General features: G+C 40.7%; 1 protein-coding gene across 1 annotated transcript in view; it reads right to left on the reverse strand.

The window, feature by feature from the left end:
* The window catches only part of KCNT2 (potassium sodium-activated channel subfamily T member 2), a 1,265,156-nt gene that overhangs the window by 155,908 nt on the left and 1,091,979 nt on the right, over positions 1-17,269 (reverse strand). The window contains exon 26 of the mRNA XM_040359820.1: positions 4,364-4,664. Within this exon, the coding sequence (XP_040215754.1) occupies positions 4,364-4,664 (301 nt within the window). The remainder of the gene's footprint in view (positions 1-4,363; positions 4,665-17,269) is intronic.

Consider the following 17,269-nt stretch of genomic DNA (forward strand, 5'->3'; position numbering starts at 1 on the left):
TCCTTCTGTCATACTTATCCACCCATCCATGCTCAGCCATCCATACTCAGCAATACTCATCCATCCATCCATGCTCAGCCATCCCATCCACCCCCAGCCATACTCAGCTGTACCCAGTCATACTCAGCCATACCCAGCCATACTCAGCCATTCCCAGCTATACCCAGCCGTTCTCAGCCATACCCAGCTGTGCTTAGCCACACACAGCCATACTCGCCCTCTGTATGTATGAAATTAGATGTGTATTGTATGCTCCAGAACACCTGAAGGTGCTCCCTGCATGTTGGGCCTCTGTATGTGGTCACACTGTGTAAGTCTCACACATGTGGTATCGCCATACTCGGGAGGAATAGAAGAATGTGTTTTGGGGTGTAATTTGTGGTATCCATATGCTGTGTGTGAGAAATAATATGACACTTTTGTAAAAAAAAAATCGTAATTTTCAAAGAATTGTGGGAAAAAATTTCAACTTAAAAAAACTCACCATGCCCCTTTCTAAATACATTGGAATGTCTACTTTCCAAAAAGGGGTCATTTGGGGGGTATTTGTACTTTCCTGGCATGTTATGGTCTCAAGAATTGAGATAGGCTGTCAGTACTTCAGGTGTGATCAATTTTCAGAGATTGGCACCATAGCTTGTGGACTCTATAACTTTCACAAAGACCAAATAATATACATCAGTTTGGGTTATTTTTACCAAAGATATGTAGCAGTATAAATTTGGGCAAAAATGTATGAAGAAAAATCACTAATTTGCAAAATGTTATAACAGAAACAACGAAAAATTTTTTTTACAGAAATTTAAAACCGGTGATTAAATACCACCAAGAGAAAGCTCTATGTGTGGGGAAAAAAAGGACAACAATTTCATGTGGGTACAGTGTTGCATTACTGAGTAATTGTAATACAAAATGTTAGAGCACCGAAAGCTGAAAATTGGTCAGGTTAGGAAAGGGGTTTAAGTGCCCAGTGGTCAAGTGGTTAACTGACAACTGCGTGGTCATGCGACGCTGTACCCAAATAAAATGTATGTCCTTTTTATCCCCTCAAATAGAGCTTTCTCTTGGTGGTATTCGATCACCTCTGCGGCTTTTATTTTTTGCGCTAGAAATAAAAAGAAAAGAACAGCAATTTTGAATAAAAATGTTAAAATAGAATTTCTTCATCAGTTTAGGCAAATATGTATTCTACTACATATTTTTGGTAAACAAAATCCTACTAAGCGTTTATTGATTGGTTTTCACAAAAGTGGTCAGTGATTTTTAGTGGGATTGCGACATTGTGGCAGACAAACCTGACCCTAAGTGACACTTTTTTTGGACCAGTGACACCAATACAGTGAATAATGCTAAAAAAAATGCATTGATCCATGTATAAATGATACTGGTAGGGAAGGGGTTAACACTAGGGGTGGTCAAGGGGTTTAGTGTGTCCTAGGGAGGTTCTATCTAACTGTGGAGGGGAGTGTTACACTGAAGGAAGACAGAGATTGTGTATCAGCTTAGCTGAAACAGAAGATCCCGCTTTTCCTCACTGACAGATCAGCGTTGTACCTTGTTTACATAGGTACGCGGCTGCACCGTGTCTCCATCATGGCCTCCGGACCCACTGGTTGGCTCCCGCTTTGTCCAATCACAGGGGGAGTGGCACTCCAGCGGCTCCCTCACGCCCCCTACACAGCGTGCACAAAATCAGGTACAGTTAAATGGTTTTTGCAGCCGAGCCGCCCTGCCACAGTATATGTATGGTGGGCAGTCCTGAAGCTGTTAAATGATGCAGCTGCATGCTTTGAAGAAAGGAAGCCCCAGCAACAGAGAACTGAATGTATTGCTTTGAGCAAAACTTACAAAAATCCCTAGCAACGTGAAATAGGAATAAAAAAAAAAAAAAAAAATACCACCTCACTTTTTAAAATGTTACAAAAAAAAGGTTCAAGTAAGGACCATATAAACATACTGGGCCGGATTCACAGACAACTTACGCCGACGTATCTGTTGATACGCCGCGTAAGATGTAGTATGCGCCGTCGTATCTATGCGCTGTATTAAGGAAACCAAATACGCCTGAATTTCTGCTTGATCCGACCAACGTAAGTCTCCTTACGCCGTCGTATCTTGGGTGCATATTTACGCTGGCCGCTAGGGTCGCTTCCGTTGATTTACGCGTTGAATATGTAAATGAGCTAGATACGCCGATTCACAAACGTACTTGTTAAGGTATGGGCGCGGGAACAGCGTCGTATTTTACATCGTTTACGTAAGTCGTACGTGAATGTGGCTGGGCGTAGGTTACGTTCACGTCGTACGCATTGAGCCGTCGTTTCTTAGGGAGTATATGCAATGTGATTCTGAGCATGCGCGCGCATGCGCCGTTCGTTCGGCCATTCATTTACATGGGGTCACGGTTAATTATAATACAACACACCCACTACCTTCCAAATTTGAATTAGGCGGGCTTACGCCGGCCCATTTACGCTACGCCGCCGTAACTTAGGGAGCAAGTGCTTTGTGAATACTGCTCTTGCCTCTCTATGTTACGTCGGCGTAGCGCATATGAGATGCGCTACGTCCACTCAAACATACGCCGCTGACTGTGAAAAAAATATTTGAAGCCACCTAATATACTACCTAAAAGGAAAGAACAAAGTTTAATATGAACAGGAAAGCTGCTAAAAGTGTCTATACATCAATCACAAAATGAAAATAATATATATGTGAGAGAACAATAAGTGCTCGTGCTATGCACTTAATAAAGGCAATTTTTCAATAATCCAAACAAAACAAAACAAACATCAAATGTATTGAATGTACAAACAGCTAGTTAATAGAATTAAAGTGCAGTTTTCTAACTGATTCTTACAGTGTTGCCAATCGTCAGTATTTTTTCTTTGCAGCCGGTAAAAAACAGGCACATTTCTCTTGCCAGTAAATGCCAGTGACAGCCGGTAAAGGTTGCCAGTAAAAAACATGGCTGTGATGCTCCAGAAATGCCTGCTTCAGTGTGTTTGGGCAGGGCCAGCAGAGGGCGGGTCTGGCAGAGGTGGTGCCTGAGCCTTGCATGAGGTCATGGTGCAAGAAATCCGAGCCGAGCCGAGGGTCTGGAGCCTTGTTTGCGGGTCTGCAAGATGGGAGCAAAGCAAGCTGGGAGTGGGACTGTTAGAGCTGTTTGGACTGGAGTGGACTAAAGGGACAACCTGGCATGGAGAGAGACCCTCAATGTGACTAAGGAGGGGATGTTGTGTCTGTGAGGTGTCATCATCATCATCATCTGTGCTGCTGCAAATTTCTGTCAGTGTCAATATAAGAGTCAATTTCATGTGTGTGTGTGTGTGTGTGTGTGTGCCTGCCCATTCTATTTTCTTACCCTGCTGAGTCCTGTCGCTGAGCTACTTTCTATATCGAAAATAAAATAGGAAATGTTTTTTGCCTTAATATCTACCTCAAAAATAACATTGATTGCATATTTTACTCAGGGTCAGTGCTTGACTATTTTGTGCTCTAGGCAAACACCACCCACCCTCACACCACCTGCTCCCAACCTGCCCGTGTATACTGTAGGTGTCCTTTCCTGAAGCAGTGAAATCTATTCACTGCTTTGTTCTCCGGCATTCACGGAAGAGATTTTTCTCCTCTGGGTACTTGTTTATGAAGCAGAGAAGATCGCTTCACCCTTAAAGGAGTGAAGTCATCTACCAACGCTTCCAACACTGGAGAACGGTTACCGAGTACTAGAATGTCGTGAGACTTTACGAGATTACAGTACCAGAAATTCACTGAAACATGGAGATGTCAGTTTATTGAGCAGTGATAAATTATCACCGCTCAGTACACTGACAGACGGCGTGGTTAATGTAATTATAATAACAAGTCCCCCTTCATAATATATATATGTATACACACACATACATTATATATACACATTATACAGTATATATATATATATATATATATATACATGTACACATTATATATATATGTATGTATATATATGTATACACGTGGTTACGTACAGCACGTACGGCGGCACTCTGTTCCATTGAAGCTCGCTTCATAAATTGCTTCTGAGCATGCGCAGGTTTAAAAACGTTGTTTTCAACATCGTTTTCCTCACACACTATCATTTTAATTGACACAAAAAACAACGTTTTGAAAAACTACACAAAAAATTCGAGCATGTTCGAATTTTTTTTTTGTCGTTTTTCAGAAGACATAAAACGGCGTTTTCCCCACACACGGTCATTTTAAATGACGTTTTCAAAAACGTCATTTTTTTTCATCACAAAAAACGACCGTCTGTACGCGGCATAATGCATGATTATAATCACATATACTATTTTTTTTTATTTTTTTTACGTTTACCTACCGTAACCTGCTGTAGGAAGACCCAAATGCTTCATTCTGTTCTTAACAAGTTCTGCTAGTTCTTGCCTTTCTGATCTTCTACACAAAGTCATCCTTTGTTGACTTATCCTCTCGGCTATTTTGCTAGAATGTCTGGGAACTTTTCTGCTTAATCTTCTGGCCCATTGCATACTTTTCCTTCGTAGTAAGGGATGATCTGACTGGTCGCTTGATGTGGAATTCCTATGATTGTTGCGATTAGTTGCTGATTCCTTGGTTTCTTTTGTGTCTTCCCAATCTTCCACATTAATAGATATCTGTGACTTTGTAAGAAGCATAGACAATTTCAGCTATCTAAATAAACTACATCTAAAGAGTATTTTTCCTGTTATTCTACACCCAATGAATAGTTTTGGTATTTATTTCAAACAGTTATTGAATAAAATACTGTATTAAAATACTTTTCGTAAATGCTCCTCTGCATATCTTAGGACTTTGTACTATTTGTTTACAATGTTTATTTTATGAACAAATATTTAATACAGGATGCTTCAATGCAGTGCATATTTGGCTCACCAATAAAGTAGTCCATCGCTAGCTTTACAATTGCTGACTAGTGATGAGCAAACAAGGCCAAGTCTGGTTTGCTGGAAATTTCCTGAACAAAGAAAAAATCATCTTCAAACATAAAAAAAACCTACTGGTCTATGGGAGCTGAATCTTATTTTATCTGGCCTTTTGTAAGGCCAATTTCCCAGATTTTGGGCCAAATGGGTAATGTACAGCTTGGCACTAACATGGGGCTATAAATGCAGAAAACATTTCTTTAAGTAGAACTATAGGCTTTTTTTTTTTTTTTTTCGATAGAGCAGGAGAACCTTATAACACCTATCAGTTTATTTTACCATCTATGTTCCATTCAGGACATTTCCTGTCTCATAGACAAACAGGAAGTGAGATTAATTTCATGAAAATTAAGGGAATTCCTTGGGGACCCCAAGGTCACCAGAACTAGTGTCTCCATTGGAAGATTTTCCCCATATTTCTTTTTTGGGTACAACCCAAAATTTGTGATTTTCTTTTACTTTCACTGATAATGGTAATCAAGACAAATAGAGAGGATGAATCTCCTTAAAGGGGGCACAGACAGCAATAAACAAAAAAACATGACAGGTGGTCTAATCCCTCTCCACTCTATCTAAAAAAAAAAAAAAAAAATGTGCCTTTAGTTATACTTTAAATAGAGCACATATACATTTCATTAAAGCAAAAGTAACATTAGGAAAGAAAATAACATTTGTCTTTAAATTACTATTCCCAGTCACTTTGGTATGTTTGTAAACAAAGCAACCTTGAGAGCCGGTTCACACTGGGGCGACTCGTCAGGTGACTCAGCCGCCTGACAAGTCACGTCCCATTCTTTTCAATAGAACCATTCTAATAGGAGCGACGCAAGTCGCTCCGACTTGGAAAAAGGTTCTTGTACGACTTTGGGGACGACTCGGGGTGACTTGCATTGACTTCTATACAGAAGTCATTTTGCAAGTCGCCTCTGAAGTCATGTTCAGGACGCCTTGCCGAGTCGCCCCGAAGTTGTGCCGCCCCAGTGTGAACCGGCTCTTGACAAACTAAATGCAATTTACCAGGACCAGACGGCTTACACTCAAGAGTCCTCAAAGAACTTAGCCAGGTAATAGCCAGAGTATAATTATTACTTTTTTTTTTCAATTCATACATTTTATTAACACCAGTTTTCAATAAACAAAACAAGTACATTATAATGAATTCAAAGAAAACAGGAGAACAATACAAGGCCCAATACAAATACACATACCATTTACCTTTTGAATACCTTACTTAATTGTCTGTAATCTATGATTTATACAGATATCACATCAGTTTCATTCCTCCACCTTACCAAACAATCCTATATATTTCCACAGAAAATAAAAAAAACGCCCCTACATGTCATAGTGAACATAAAAATGTAGTAATATTCCTACAGCAATCCATTTACATCCTAATCCTATTCCTCTACTATTTTCCACTTATCCTTCCCCACAAAAAAAATGCATCTAAAATAAAAGGCTTAGTAATAATTTCATAATTACTATAAAATAATAATGCATTAACCACTTTATCTCCGAAAGGTTTTACCCCCTTCCTGACCAGGCCATTTTTTTGTGATACAGCACGGCGTTGTTTTAACTGATAATTGTGGCGTGGTGCGACGATGTACCCAAAAATAATGTATGTCCTTTTTTATACAAATAGAGCTTTCTTTTGATGGTATTTGCTCACCTCTGTGGTTTTGATTTTTTGTGCTTTAAACAAAAAAAGACTGACAATTTTGAAAAAATAAATATATTTTTTACTTTCTGTTATAAAACATCCTTAAAAAAACAAAACAAATTGCTTCATTCATTTATTCTGCTACATGTTTTTGTTAAAAAAATCCCAAGAAGCGTATAATGATTGGTTTGCACAAAAGTTATTGTGTCTACAAAGTATGGGATGGATTTATGGACTCTTTAGAGTCGGTTCACACAGCAGCAGCACGACTTCGGGGGCGACTCTGCAAGTCGTCCTGAGGATGACTTCAGAGGCGATTTGAAAAACGACTTCTGTATAGAAGTCAAAGCAGGTCACCCCGAGCCGCCCCCGAAGTCATACAGGAACCTTTTTCTAAGTCGGAGCGACTTGCTGAGCCGCGGGTCTTACTGTTATATAATTGTTTTACTAGTAATGACTAGACATGTGTACAACAAAAATTTTCGTCTTTTTTTGTTCCGTTTGGTCTGCACAACAAAAATGTTCTGTTTCGCCTCATTCCGTAGATTCGTAATTTCGTAAGACTCAAGTTTTCCTATTCGGACCCGTTCGTATTTCGTAAGACGCAAGTTTTCCTATTCGGCTACTTTGCATTAGATACTTTAGGGAAAGGTTCCAGATTGTTATTATAGGGAGAGAAATATATAGGATTCAGTTCTGCTTCACAAATCAAATTGCAGCAGCACTGCATATGTTCCTGTGAGATACTCTGCATATTACACCAGCAATGCATATGTTCCTGTGAGATACTCTGCATATTGCACCAGCACTGCATATGTTCCTGTGAGATACTCTGCATTAGATACTTTAGGGAAAGGTTCCAGGTTGTTCTTATAGGGAGAGAAATATATAGGAGTCAGTCCTGCTTCACAAATCAAATTGCAGCAGCACTGCATATGTTCCTGTGAGATACTCTGCATATTGCACCAGCACTACATATGTTCCTGTGAGATACTCTGCATTAGATACTTTAGGGAAAAGTTCCAGATTATTCTTATAGGGAGAGAAATATATAGGAGTCAGTTCTGCTTCACAAATCAAATTGCAGCAGCACTGCATATGTTCCTGTGAGATACTCTGCATATTGCAGCAGCACTGCATATGTTCCTGTGAGATACTCTGCATATTACACCAGCACTGCATATGTTCCTGTGAGATCATGGGAGAAGTCAAAGATCACTGGGCTCAGTGTCCTCCAATCTTGCCTTCTCACACCTGATTTAAACCTATAATTGGCGTACTACCGCGCTGCAATCATGTGCCTTTAACTGCAATTATTGGTGTTAACATTTTGCCTCCTCATCACCTTGTATAATTTTTCAGAGGCGCATTGGAGCATTGCATACCACACTTGTGAATGAGCCCTCAGTTGCATTTGGCAATAGCACTTTTAAGGCTCATTCACATGTGAATTTGGGGGTGCCATGGGAGGTGGATGCTTGAGAGTTACTATTAGCTCTCAAGCAACCAGAAACAACAATACCAATGGGGATTGTTGGGTAACTGGGAGTTTACTGTACTACATTCATTATAGTATCAGTGAGTACACTGAGGTAACTACATACTATATGCACAAGTAAGATTTTTGTTTGGTGGAACATCCTTACTTTTACCTTGGGAGAAACCCTCCTGGAATATTTTTGATCTAGTGGGGGGGCCAGCAGCAGACTGGAGGAAACCCTCTAATCATGTAAACGTACAAGTAATCAATTTCTAACAAATTAAATGCATGAATATAGTGAGAAAATCGGCCATTATGTTACTTAAAACGTTTTTTATGCATTTCCATAGAGTTGCCTGGCGTAATGGATACTTTGAAAACCACAAGAGCGCAGCTAATAGCACTGAAGGTGACAGTTCATACTGTGTGGGACAGAAGGTGATATACATGATGCACCCATCTGAAGAGTTGAGCTCATCTCGTTGTCAAGTGTCGTACGCTAGGCCTAAACAGGTAGGTTTTCTTACGGTACCGAAAAATTCAATGTGTTACCGAAATGTTAAAATGTTGTCTTTTTTTAAAATATCAAACATGTCCTATTTACCTGCCCTGTGTAAGGATTTTTGCACAGAGCAGCTCGGATCCTTCTCTTCTCAGGTCCCATTACGGTGCTCCTGAACCACAGCTCTGTGTGTCCAATCACACACTGAGCCCTGCCTTGGCCCCATCTCCTAATTGGCTCACTGGCTGTGTTTGACAGCACTGGGAGCCAATAGCTCCCACCACTACAGAAAGCCAATCAGCAGTGCAAGTCCATGAGAGACAAGGCTCTCGTGGACATTGCCGGATCGATAGGGGGCGCATGTAAGTATAGGGGTATAGGGGGGCTGCTGCACACAGAAGTTTTTTTTACCTTCATGCATAGAATACATGAAGGTAAAAACCCTTGTTTCTTTACAACCACTTTAATAAAAAGTAACTTTCAAGGTGGTATCTCCAAGCGGCTGACAGATGGAGAGAAAAGGGTGCAGTTAGACCCTATGAAAACATCAGCTTTAAGTGCATTTTGGAATGCATTGCGAATATATTATGGCTGCAAAAATATAATACTAAATGCATTCAGAAGTACATTTAACATATATTTATGAATATATTTGCAACAATATTTCACAATGCATTCCAAAATATATTCACAAATATATTGAAATATATTTTTGAAATATATTGAATATGGCCAGAATTGTAGTATTTCAAATATATGTCAATATATTTGGGAAAAATATATTAAGAAGGTTTTTTTAAAATATATTTAAAATGTGGGAAGCAATATATCATCTGTGAAAAGAGACAATTTATACTCTCTTTGTCGCAGAGAGACCCCACTTATGTTTGTGTTTGTGCATACGGATGGCTTCAGCTAGGGGTTCAAGGCATAATATAAACAGTAAGGGGGAAAGGGGGCACCCTTATCTAGTGCCATTACTATGCAAAAAGGGTGGGGATACAAAGGACGCCAGTTGTACCTGGGAGGTGGGGCGGGAATATAGGGCCTGAAGAACTGAAATAAAAGAGCCCGTGAACCCAAAGCATGTAAGTGTGTCGAACATATTTGGCCAGCCGAGTCTGTCAAATGCTTTTTGAGCATCTAAGCTCAACATAAGGGCAGAGCGGGCAAAAAAACATTAAGCTTTTTGGATAGCATAGGAAAGAGTTATCAACCCTTTGATGTTTGTTTTGTTGTCTGTGCCCCTGTTCAGAAGATTTCACCTCACTTTCTGTCCCAATGATCATTTTTTTTTTAAGTTATTGGTTGTTCTGGAAACCAGCCTTGGTGATAAAGCATCAGTAGAGAGATCTTTCTCCCATAATAACTCTTACAGGAGTGAATTTCCCTTGCTAGAGGTAGATTTCCTCTCACTTCCTGTTGTCTCCCTCTGTTTGTAAGTAGGAGTCATTTGTAAGCAGGGACGAACTATGTAACTATGTAAGAAGGCAGGTTCTGTGAATTCTGTGAAACAGCAGTGCCTAATCACAGGGCATAGTACATTTGTCTCACAGTATTCAAAGACATACATATTTGGGGATTTTAATAATGTACATGTAGCGCTACCCCCCGGAGGAGCCACTGATTAGATTTGGGATCGGCGTATTTAAGTTACCTCTTTACTGTGTCCAGGGGTGATGGTAGTGTTGAGAGCAATAACAGAATGTCCAGGACCGTTGGTTGACGATTTCAAATGCTTTATTTTTCCAGTCAAACACGACCAACATGTAACTTGAGGTAGACAGGATAGGTTGGTGAAGGTAGAGCAACTTCACAGTATCAGGCTATGGATAATAAAGGCAGTCCTGCCCTTTAGCAATAATATTTTTATGCGTTGCCACTCTAGCCAGAGTGGGTGAAGTGCCCCTGGACAGACCTCTCTCACAGGCCTGGCAGCCAGAGAGCCACTTAAAGCTTCTGGGAAAGGAAAACAAGTCTCTGCCACAGACTTGGCTCTAAATTAGATCTGGATATCCAGATGAGACCTCTGCCACAGGCCTAGTGCTTGGAAGTTAGGACGGTAGAGCAAATCCTCCCAGTATGTCTTTGGGGTCACCGACTGACAGCTTGAATGTGACCTGTCAGTGTCTGGTGCCCAGATCCCCGGTGGTTCATTCAAGCCCTGATGGATCACCTGCCTCTCTTCAGACCGATCCCCCACCGAACAGCACCCAGCTTGGGATCTTCTCAATAGAAGTGGGGACCCAGTAAGTCACTGGGGCCTTTTGCACCATCAGTTGCTCCGGGCTATGAGAGCCCAGAGTCAGGGCCATAGTGGTGGGGCCCGTGATGTGCACACACCCTAAAGGTGGGTGCCGCACCTGGAGCCAGGAACCCGCGAAGAACAACGAACAACGGCCTCCGCCACAGAAATACCCCTCCCCAGCATGCCCCGCGAGGGAAAACTCCTCCAATTGGCTGCTGGGAAGAAGCGACTCCGCCTGGACCCCTCTGGCGCCACCTGCCGCCCAGAGATGAGACCGCATCTCCGGGACACAGACTGACCCACAGAACAATCCAGATTTGGCGACATCCAAATTTAACAAAATCAAGCAATGGAAGCAACATAACTCTCCCATTCTCCCACTAAATTTAAGCATAGCACCTGTACGAAAGTACACAGGCGCAACATACATTTACAGACTTCAAGATTGTTCACATTAATAGAGTAGGCTAGAAATAATTGAAATACAATGTCGAAATTAATATATGATTTAATATTTTAAACATAGACATGCTTTAAATGCTAGTTGCTGGGCTGGGCATACCAATGGAATGTTAATGGCAAGCCAATTACAGATCACAATTGTCAAGGTCCTGCAGTGCCATGTGGTTTTGTTAAATGCATTTTTATAAAGTAGTGCATGCACTACTTTTTCTGCATTCCAGTACTATATTCAGCCCATTCAAATGAATATGGCTGCAAAATAGCAATGTACAGGTAACTAAGCAAGAATTCCTGTGTGATGCAGGTGTGAACCAACCCTCAAACATATAGCTCCCCTGAAGGTAAGGCCTGGGATGTGTGTGACTATCCTAGCCAAACCCAAATCCTCAAGTAACCAGTGCCAGTGTTTGTAATAAATGTATCTTAAAGCAGAGTTTCGCCATTTTTTTAAGTCAGCAGCTACAAATACTGCAGCTGTGGACTTTTAAAATAAGGACACTTACCTGTTCAGGGCACACTTTTAATAAACAGTAAAAGGCTGGAACTCCGCTTTAACTGGTAACTACATTTTTTATATGAATGCTACACAATATGCAGGGTTGTAACATTGTAACAATGTCACCTTTAAATAAAATAAATAAATTATGTTGACATATTGGTTTGATTTAAATGAATGCTGTCTTCATTCATATTGTTTCGAAAGTTCTGTTATTCTTATGTTATTTCGGAATATTGGCTATATTCATTAACGTGTTAATATATTATTTCCGGAGATTACTTATGCATTCTGAGTCATCCCAGCTAGTCCAAGTCATAAAGAGAAATGGACTAAAGCTGACTGGACGATATCAACTGGTGTTGCATGCAACTGAAATTAACTAATTAAACAACATACATTTTGGTTTAATTTGTTATGTTATGATTTGGAGATTCTGATGGATCCACCTCCATCCAACCCAAACACAATATGTAGGAATCATCTTATTTCACTTTTATACATTATAGAATTTATTGTATTGCATTATGTTTCCATTTCATTTGTAGAACATTTTTTATAATATTGAAAAATGCCAATGCAAAAGGAATTAGCTGATCATCCAAGAGTCAAAGACTACCGTGCTACTCTCATACAAATAAAATAAATGCATCTATATTAATACATGTTTATTGATTATCTTATTAAGTTGAATTAATTTCTTCATTCCCAACTGACTTTGTTTGTTGGCCGCGTACATACAAATTAAACAAGTGGCCTCTTCCACTGACAAGAGTTCAACTCCAATATAAAAACATTATTTTTAGTATATTCCCAACGTCAAGGCGAGTGCCTTGACGTTGGCCTGCAGCTTACACAGGATTGGTGATAAAGCATCAGTGGACAGGAGACACCTTTTACAGAAGAGAATTTCCCTTCCTAGGGGTAGATTTCCTCTCACTTCCTGTTGTCTCCTTCCGTTTGCAAGTAGGAGTCGTTTTGTTTATCGGTACCATTTAATTGGTTTCGTATGAATTGGCTTCATATCAAGTATTATTCATAAGAATGCCCTAGGAGGTCCATAGATTTATCCAGCATTGGAGTATGTTTGGATCCTTGATATCATTATAAGCTTGATTGACCTGATAAGTGTACACTTACTTGGGTCCGATCCCTCTGGTAAGCCTCTCAATATCACTATTTGGTGGTGGATCTTCTATCAATTACTTTTTGATCACACAAGTCACACATAACTAACCAATTTGGATTGTGTCACAGACTTTTTTCATTATTAGTTGCACTGTGGACCATATGAACATTTTGGTGTTTATATGTCATCTTTTCAAGACTTATTCATATAGGGGCAGATCCACAAAAGAATTACGCCGGCGTATCTATTGAAACACCACCTAATTTAAAATTTCCCGCGTTGTATCTTTGTTTTGCATCTACAAAACAAGATACAACTGCATCTCGGATCGATCCGACAGGCTGTACGTCTTAGTACGCCGTCGGATCGTAGATGCATTTTTCCGCCGGTCGCTAGGTGGCATTTCCATCAAATTCTGCGTCGAGTATGCAAATTAGCTAGTTACGGCGATTCACAAACGTACGTCCGGCCGGCGCATTTTTATATGTCGTTTGCGTTCGGCTTTTCCGGCGTATAGTTACTCCTGCTATTATGAGGCATACTTAATGTTAAGTATGGCCGTCATTCCCGCGTCGAATTTTGAATTTTTGACGTCGTTTGTGAATAGGGATTTGGGTAGAATGAGGTCACCGTCGGAAGCATTGGCTTGTTCCGGTTTATTTTCGAGCATGTGCACTGGGATACCCCCACGGACGGCGCATGCGGCGTTAAAAAAAAACGTTGTTTACGTCGGGTCACGACGTATTTACATAAAACACGCCCCCATCACATCCATTTGAATTCCGTGCCCTTACGCCGCCAAAGATACACTACACCGCCGTAACTTACGGCACAAATTCTTTGAGGATTCGAAAAAAATATATAAGTTACGGCGGAGTAGTGTATCTTAGATACGCTACGCCCGGTGGATATATGAGCCGATCTACGTGGATCTGCCCCATAGTCTTTTTTTCACTTATTTAGCGCTACACTTCATTTCTTTATTCACACTACGCTCACTAGAATAAAAACAAATAGCTCCAAATCAATTCAGATCATTCGTTATGTCATTATGTTATTTTGGATACTTCAAACATTAATAAAATGCCCAAGCTATTGCATCATGTAATGCAAATTAAACAAATGAATATGAATGAATTCATTGAATTGAAAGGGCTCTCGCGCTATCGGTGCTAAATGCTATGGGGGGGGGGGCACTGCTGCAGTTACCTGGAACCGGTCCTGGCCAGAAGTATGTGAATGAAATAAATGATGGTGACTGCGCTGTGTGAGGAAGGGGAAAAAAAGCAGATGCACAGGGAAGTGAATAGCAAAAACACACCACTGAGTAATCGCTAAACCAGTAAGGGTGGGAGGTCTGTGGGTCAGTAATGGTGAACAGTAATAAGCATAAATTAAATATTAACATACACTATAATTAAATTAAATTAAATGGTGAACATCACAAACAAGAGAAGCATGTAAATCCAAACAGCTTAGTTAATGTGAATGGTGCCAAAAGGTTCAAATATAACACAATCCAGGTGAAGTCCCAGAAGTCCCAGAAGAGGGAAGATGTGGGACCGTAATAAGGTAAAAATGTCAAATAACACAAATAAAGTCTTAAAGTGCACTGTGAACGGTGATAGAGGCCCAAGAAGGTATCCCGTGGTCGAAAGAGCAGACTTCGGTGCGCACACCTCTAGTGGTGTAAAAGGCTCACCTCCAGGCCATAGCACGGATTAAGCACTGTATGTTCGCAGGCTCAGCAGAGTAGAGGTGACATCAAAGTCTCCACATCAAATGGTCATGTTGAAAGTGAAAGACAAGGGCAGATATGGCATAATACTGTGACTGCAGGTATGGAAAATAATATATCACATGCATGTGCACTCACATGGAGGCCTATAGCAGTGGGCCTATCTCCTACGAACGGCGAGTTCGTGCGATCCGTCTTGATAGGTGCACTTCCTCTATCTTTCGTTACCACCTAGGTATCCACTGGGTGTTGGGTGCTTGGAGGGGTATGTAAACAAAAAAAGAGGAAGGCAATTGTGCAGCTCTGCATAAAAGGTTTAATATAAAAGAAAGGTAAAAAACTCACATTTCCAGTGGTAAGGTGTTTCCAAACAAAACGAGCACCATGCTCGTGTTCCTCCCATTAGGATGTGTGGGGTCTGGTACTTCCTGTCCCTACGCGTGGCGTCACGTCACGTGACTTCATCAGGGGATGAGTAATAGGTGTACCAGTGGGTCTTAAATAGACCGTTGAAATGTCTGCTACTAAGGGCGTCCGTCGGCCATTTTGTTGGAGCCCAGTGTAATGAATGTAACCGCCGCCACGCATTCTCAAACATCTACAGATAGGCAGAGGTATGGCTGGCAGGCGGGAGATACAGACAGAGTGTAGCAGCTCTTGATCAAAAAAAAGACTTAAAAACAGTAATGGCGTACGTTAAAACAAGGGAGATAGAGTGGACATGTCGAGATACATAAGAAGGGGCGGGGGAAGAGGGGGGCGTGTAAGTCAAAGGCTGGATGGCTAACCAGCCGAGACAAAGGTTACAAGGTGTATGGAGAAATATATTACTGATAGGCACACAGTCAGCTGAGTGTGTGCAGATATAGAGCGGCGAGTGGAAATATGGCAGATAATCAATGGTAGAAAAAAACTACCTGAAATGGATCAGAGACACGGGTGAAGGGGTATATATAAAAAATATAAAATATATATATATAAATATATAAATAAAAAAACTATGTAAAAGATGTGTCAGAGGAGTACCTACTTGGGGCCATATAATATGGAGGTACCAGAACACACACATTCAACCAGGGAGTGGCATGTCCAGATCAAACAAACATGGTAACTAATGACAACAGCAACATGTGTCTGCGTGTAGAGAAACTAACATAGTAGGAAATAAGTACATGATGGGCCATGTCGGTGTCATTATCAGAGTGGGAAAGAGGGAGGGGCTAGAAATCATTCAGGAAGCAGTTCAAGTCAAATTCTATATTAAGACCTCTAGGGGCAAAAGTGTCCATGTTGTAAATGTATTTAGATTCTAACTGGCTCAAGGATCTCACTTTGTGTCCACCTCTCCATGGCCTGTTATAAGGGGCAATCCCCCAAAACTTCAAGTGTGATGGATCTCTATTATGGACTGCATCGAAATGTCTAGATACGCTATGCTTATCAAAGCCTTTCTGGATGTTAACTACATGTTCCTTGATTCGTATTTTGAGGGGCCTTTTTGAGCGACCCACATATTGAAGGCCGCAACTGCATTCTAGTGCATATATGGCACCCTCTGTGTTACACCAAATAAAGTCTTTGATTTCATACTGTGAGCCATTACTGGTTGATTGGAATGTAGATTTCTTTTCATTTGGTCTTTTAGTACGGAGATATGTGTAGCATTTTTTGCAGGGATAAAATCCTTTCCCCGAAAAGAAAGTGAATTGTTTCTTGGGGGGATCTATCACATTCTTGATCAATTGGTCCCGGATTGTGGGGGCACGTTTGTAAATAAATTTAGGTTTTTCTGGCAAAACATCTTTAAGTTTGTTGTCCGCTTTAAGGATGTGCCAGTGGCGCGTGAAGATCTTTTCAATTTTTCTATAGTGGACGTTATAATCTAAAATCACAGGGACAACATCTGGTCTATTAGTGAATTTTTGTTTTTCTTCTAGAAGCTTGCTCCTGGGTATTCTAGTGGCCTCTTCAATGTTGTCCTGAATGATTTTCTCTTCGTACCCCTTTTGGGAGAACCTTTCATTAATCATTGTGGCTTGCATCCAGAAATATTCTGTGTTCGTACAGTTTCTCCTGAGTCTTAACAGCTGGCCCTTGGGTATGTTGAACAGCCAGTTTCTGTGGTGGCAACTGGTGATTGGGAGATAGCTGTTCCGGTCAACGCTTTTAAAATAAGTTTTGGTGGCATATTGATCATTAATATGAGAGATCTCTAGATCCAAAAAGGAGATCTGCTTTTCTTCAATCTGCCATGAAAGAACTATGTTCTTAGAGTTGCTGTTCAATTTTTCCAAGAACGAGATCAGTTGACACTGCTCTCCCCTCCATACAATAAAGATATCATCTATATACCTTTTGTATACCAACAATTCTGTTGGTTGCTTGGAGAAAACAGATTCTGCCTCCCATTTGGACATAAAGAGCCCTGCCACACTGTGGCCAACAGTATAGGACCGGAGTCTTGTCTTCCTTCTAACAGCTTAAGCATCTCCTTCGTATCTCCTTCGCTGTGATAGATTCTATGCCGTTCACTATGGGTCTAAAGGCATAAAGACAAGACCAATCCGCCCTTTAGACCCAT

This window comes from Rana temporaria, chromosome 7 (genome assembly GCF_905171775.1).
Source record: "Rana temporaria chromosome 7, aRanTem1.1, whole genome shotgun sequence".
Taxonomy (NCBI): Eukaryota; Metazoa; Chordata; class Amphibia; order Anura; family Ranidae; genus Rana; species Rana temporaria.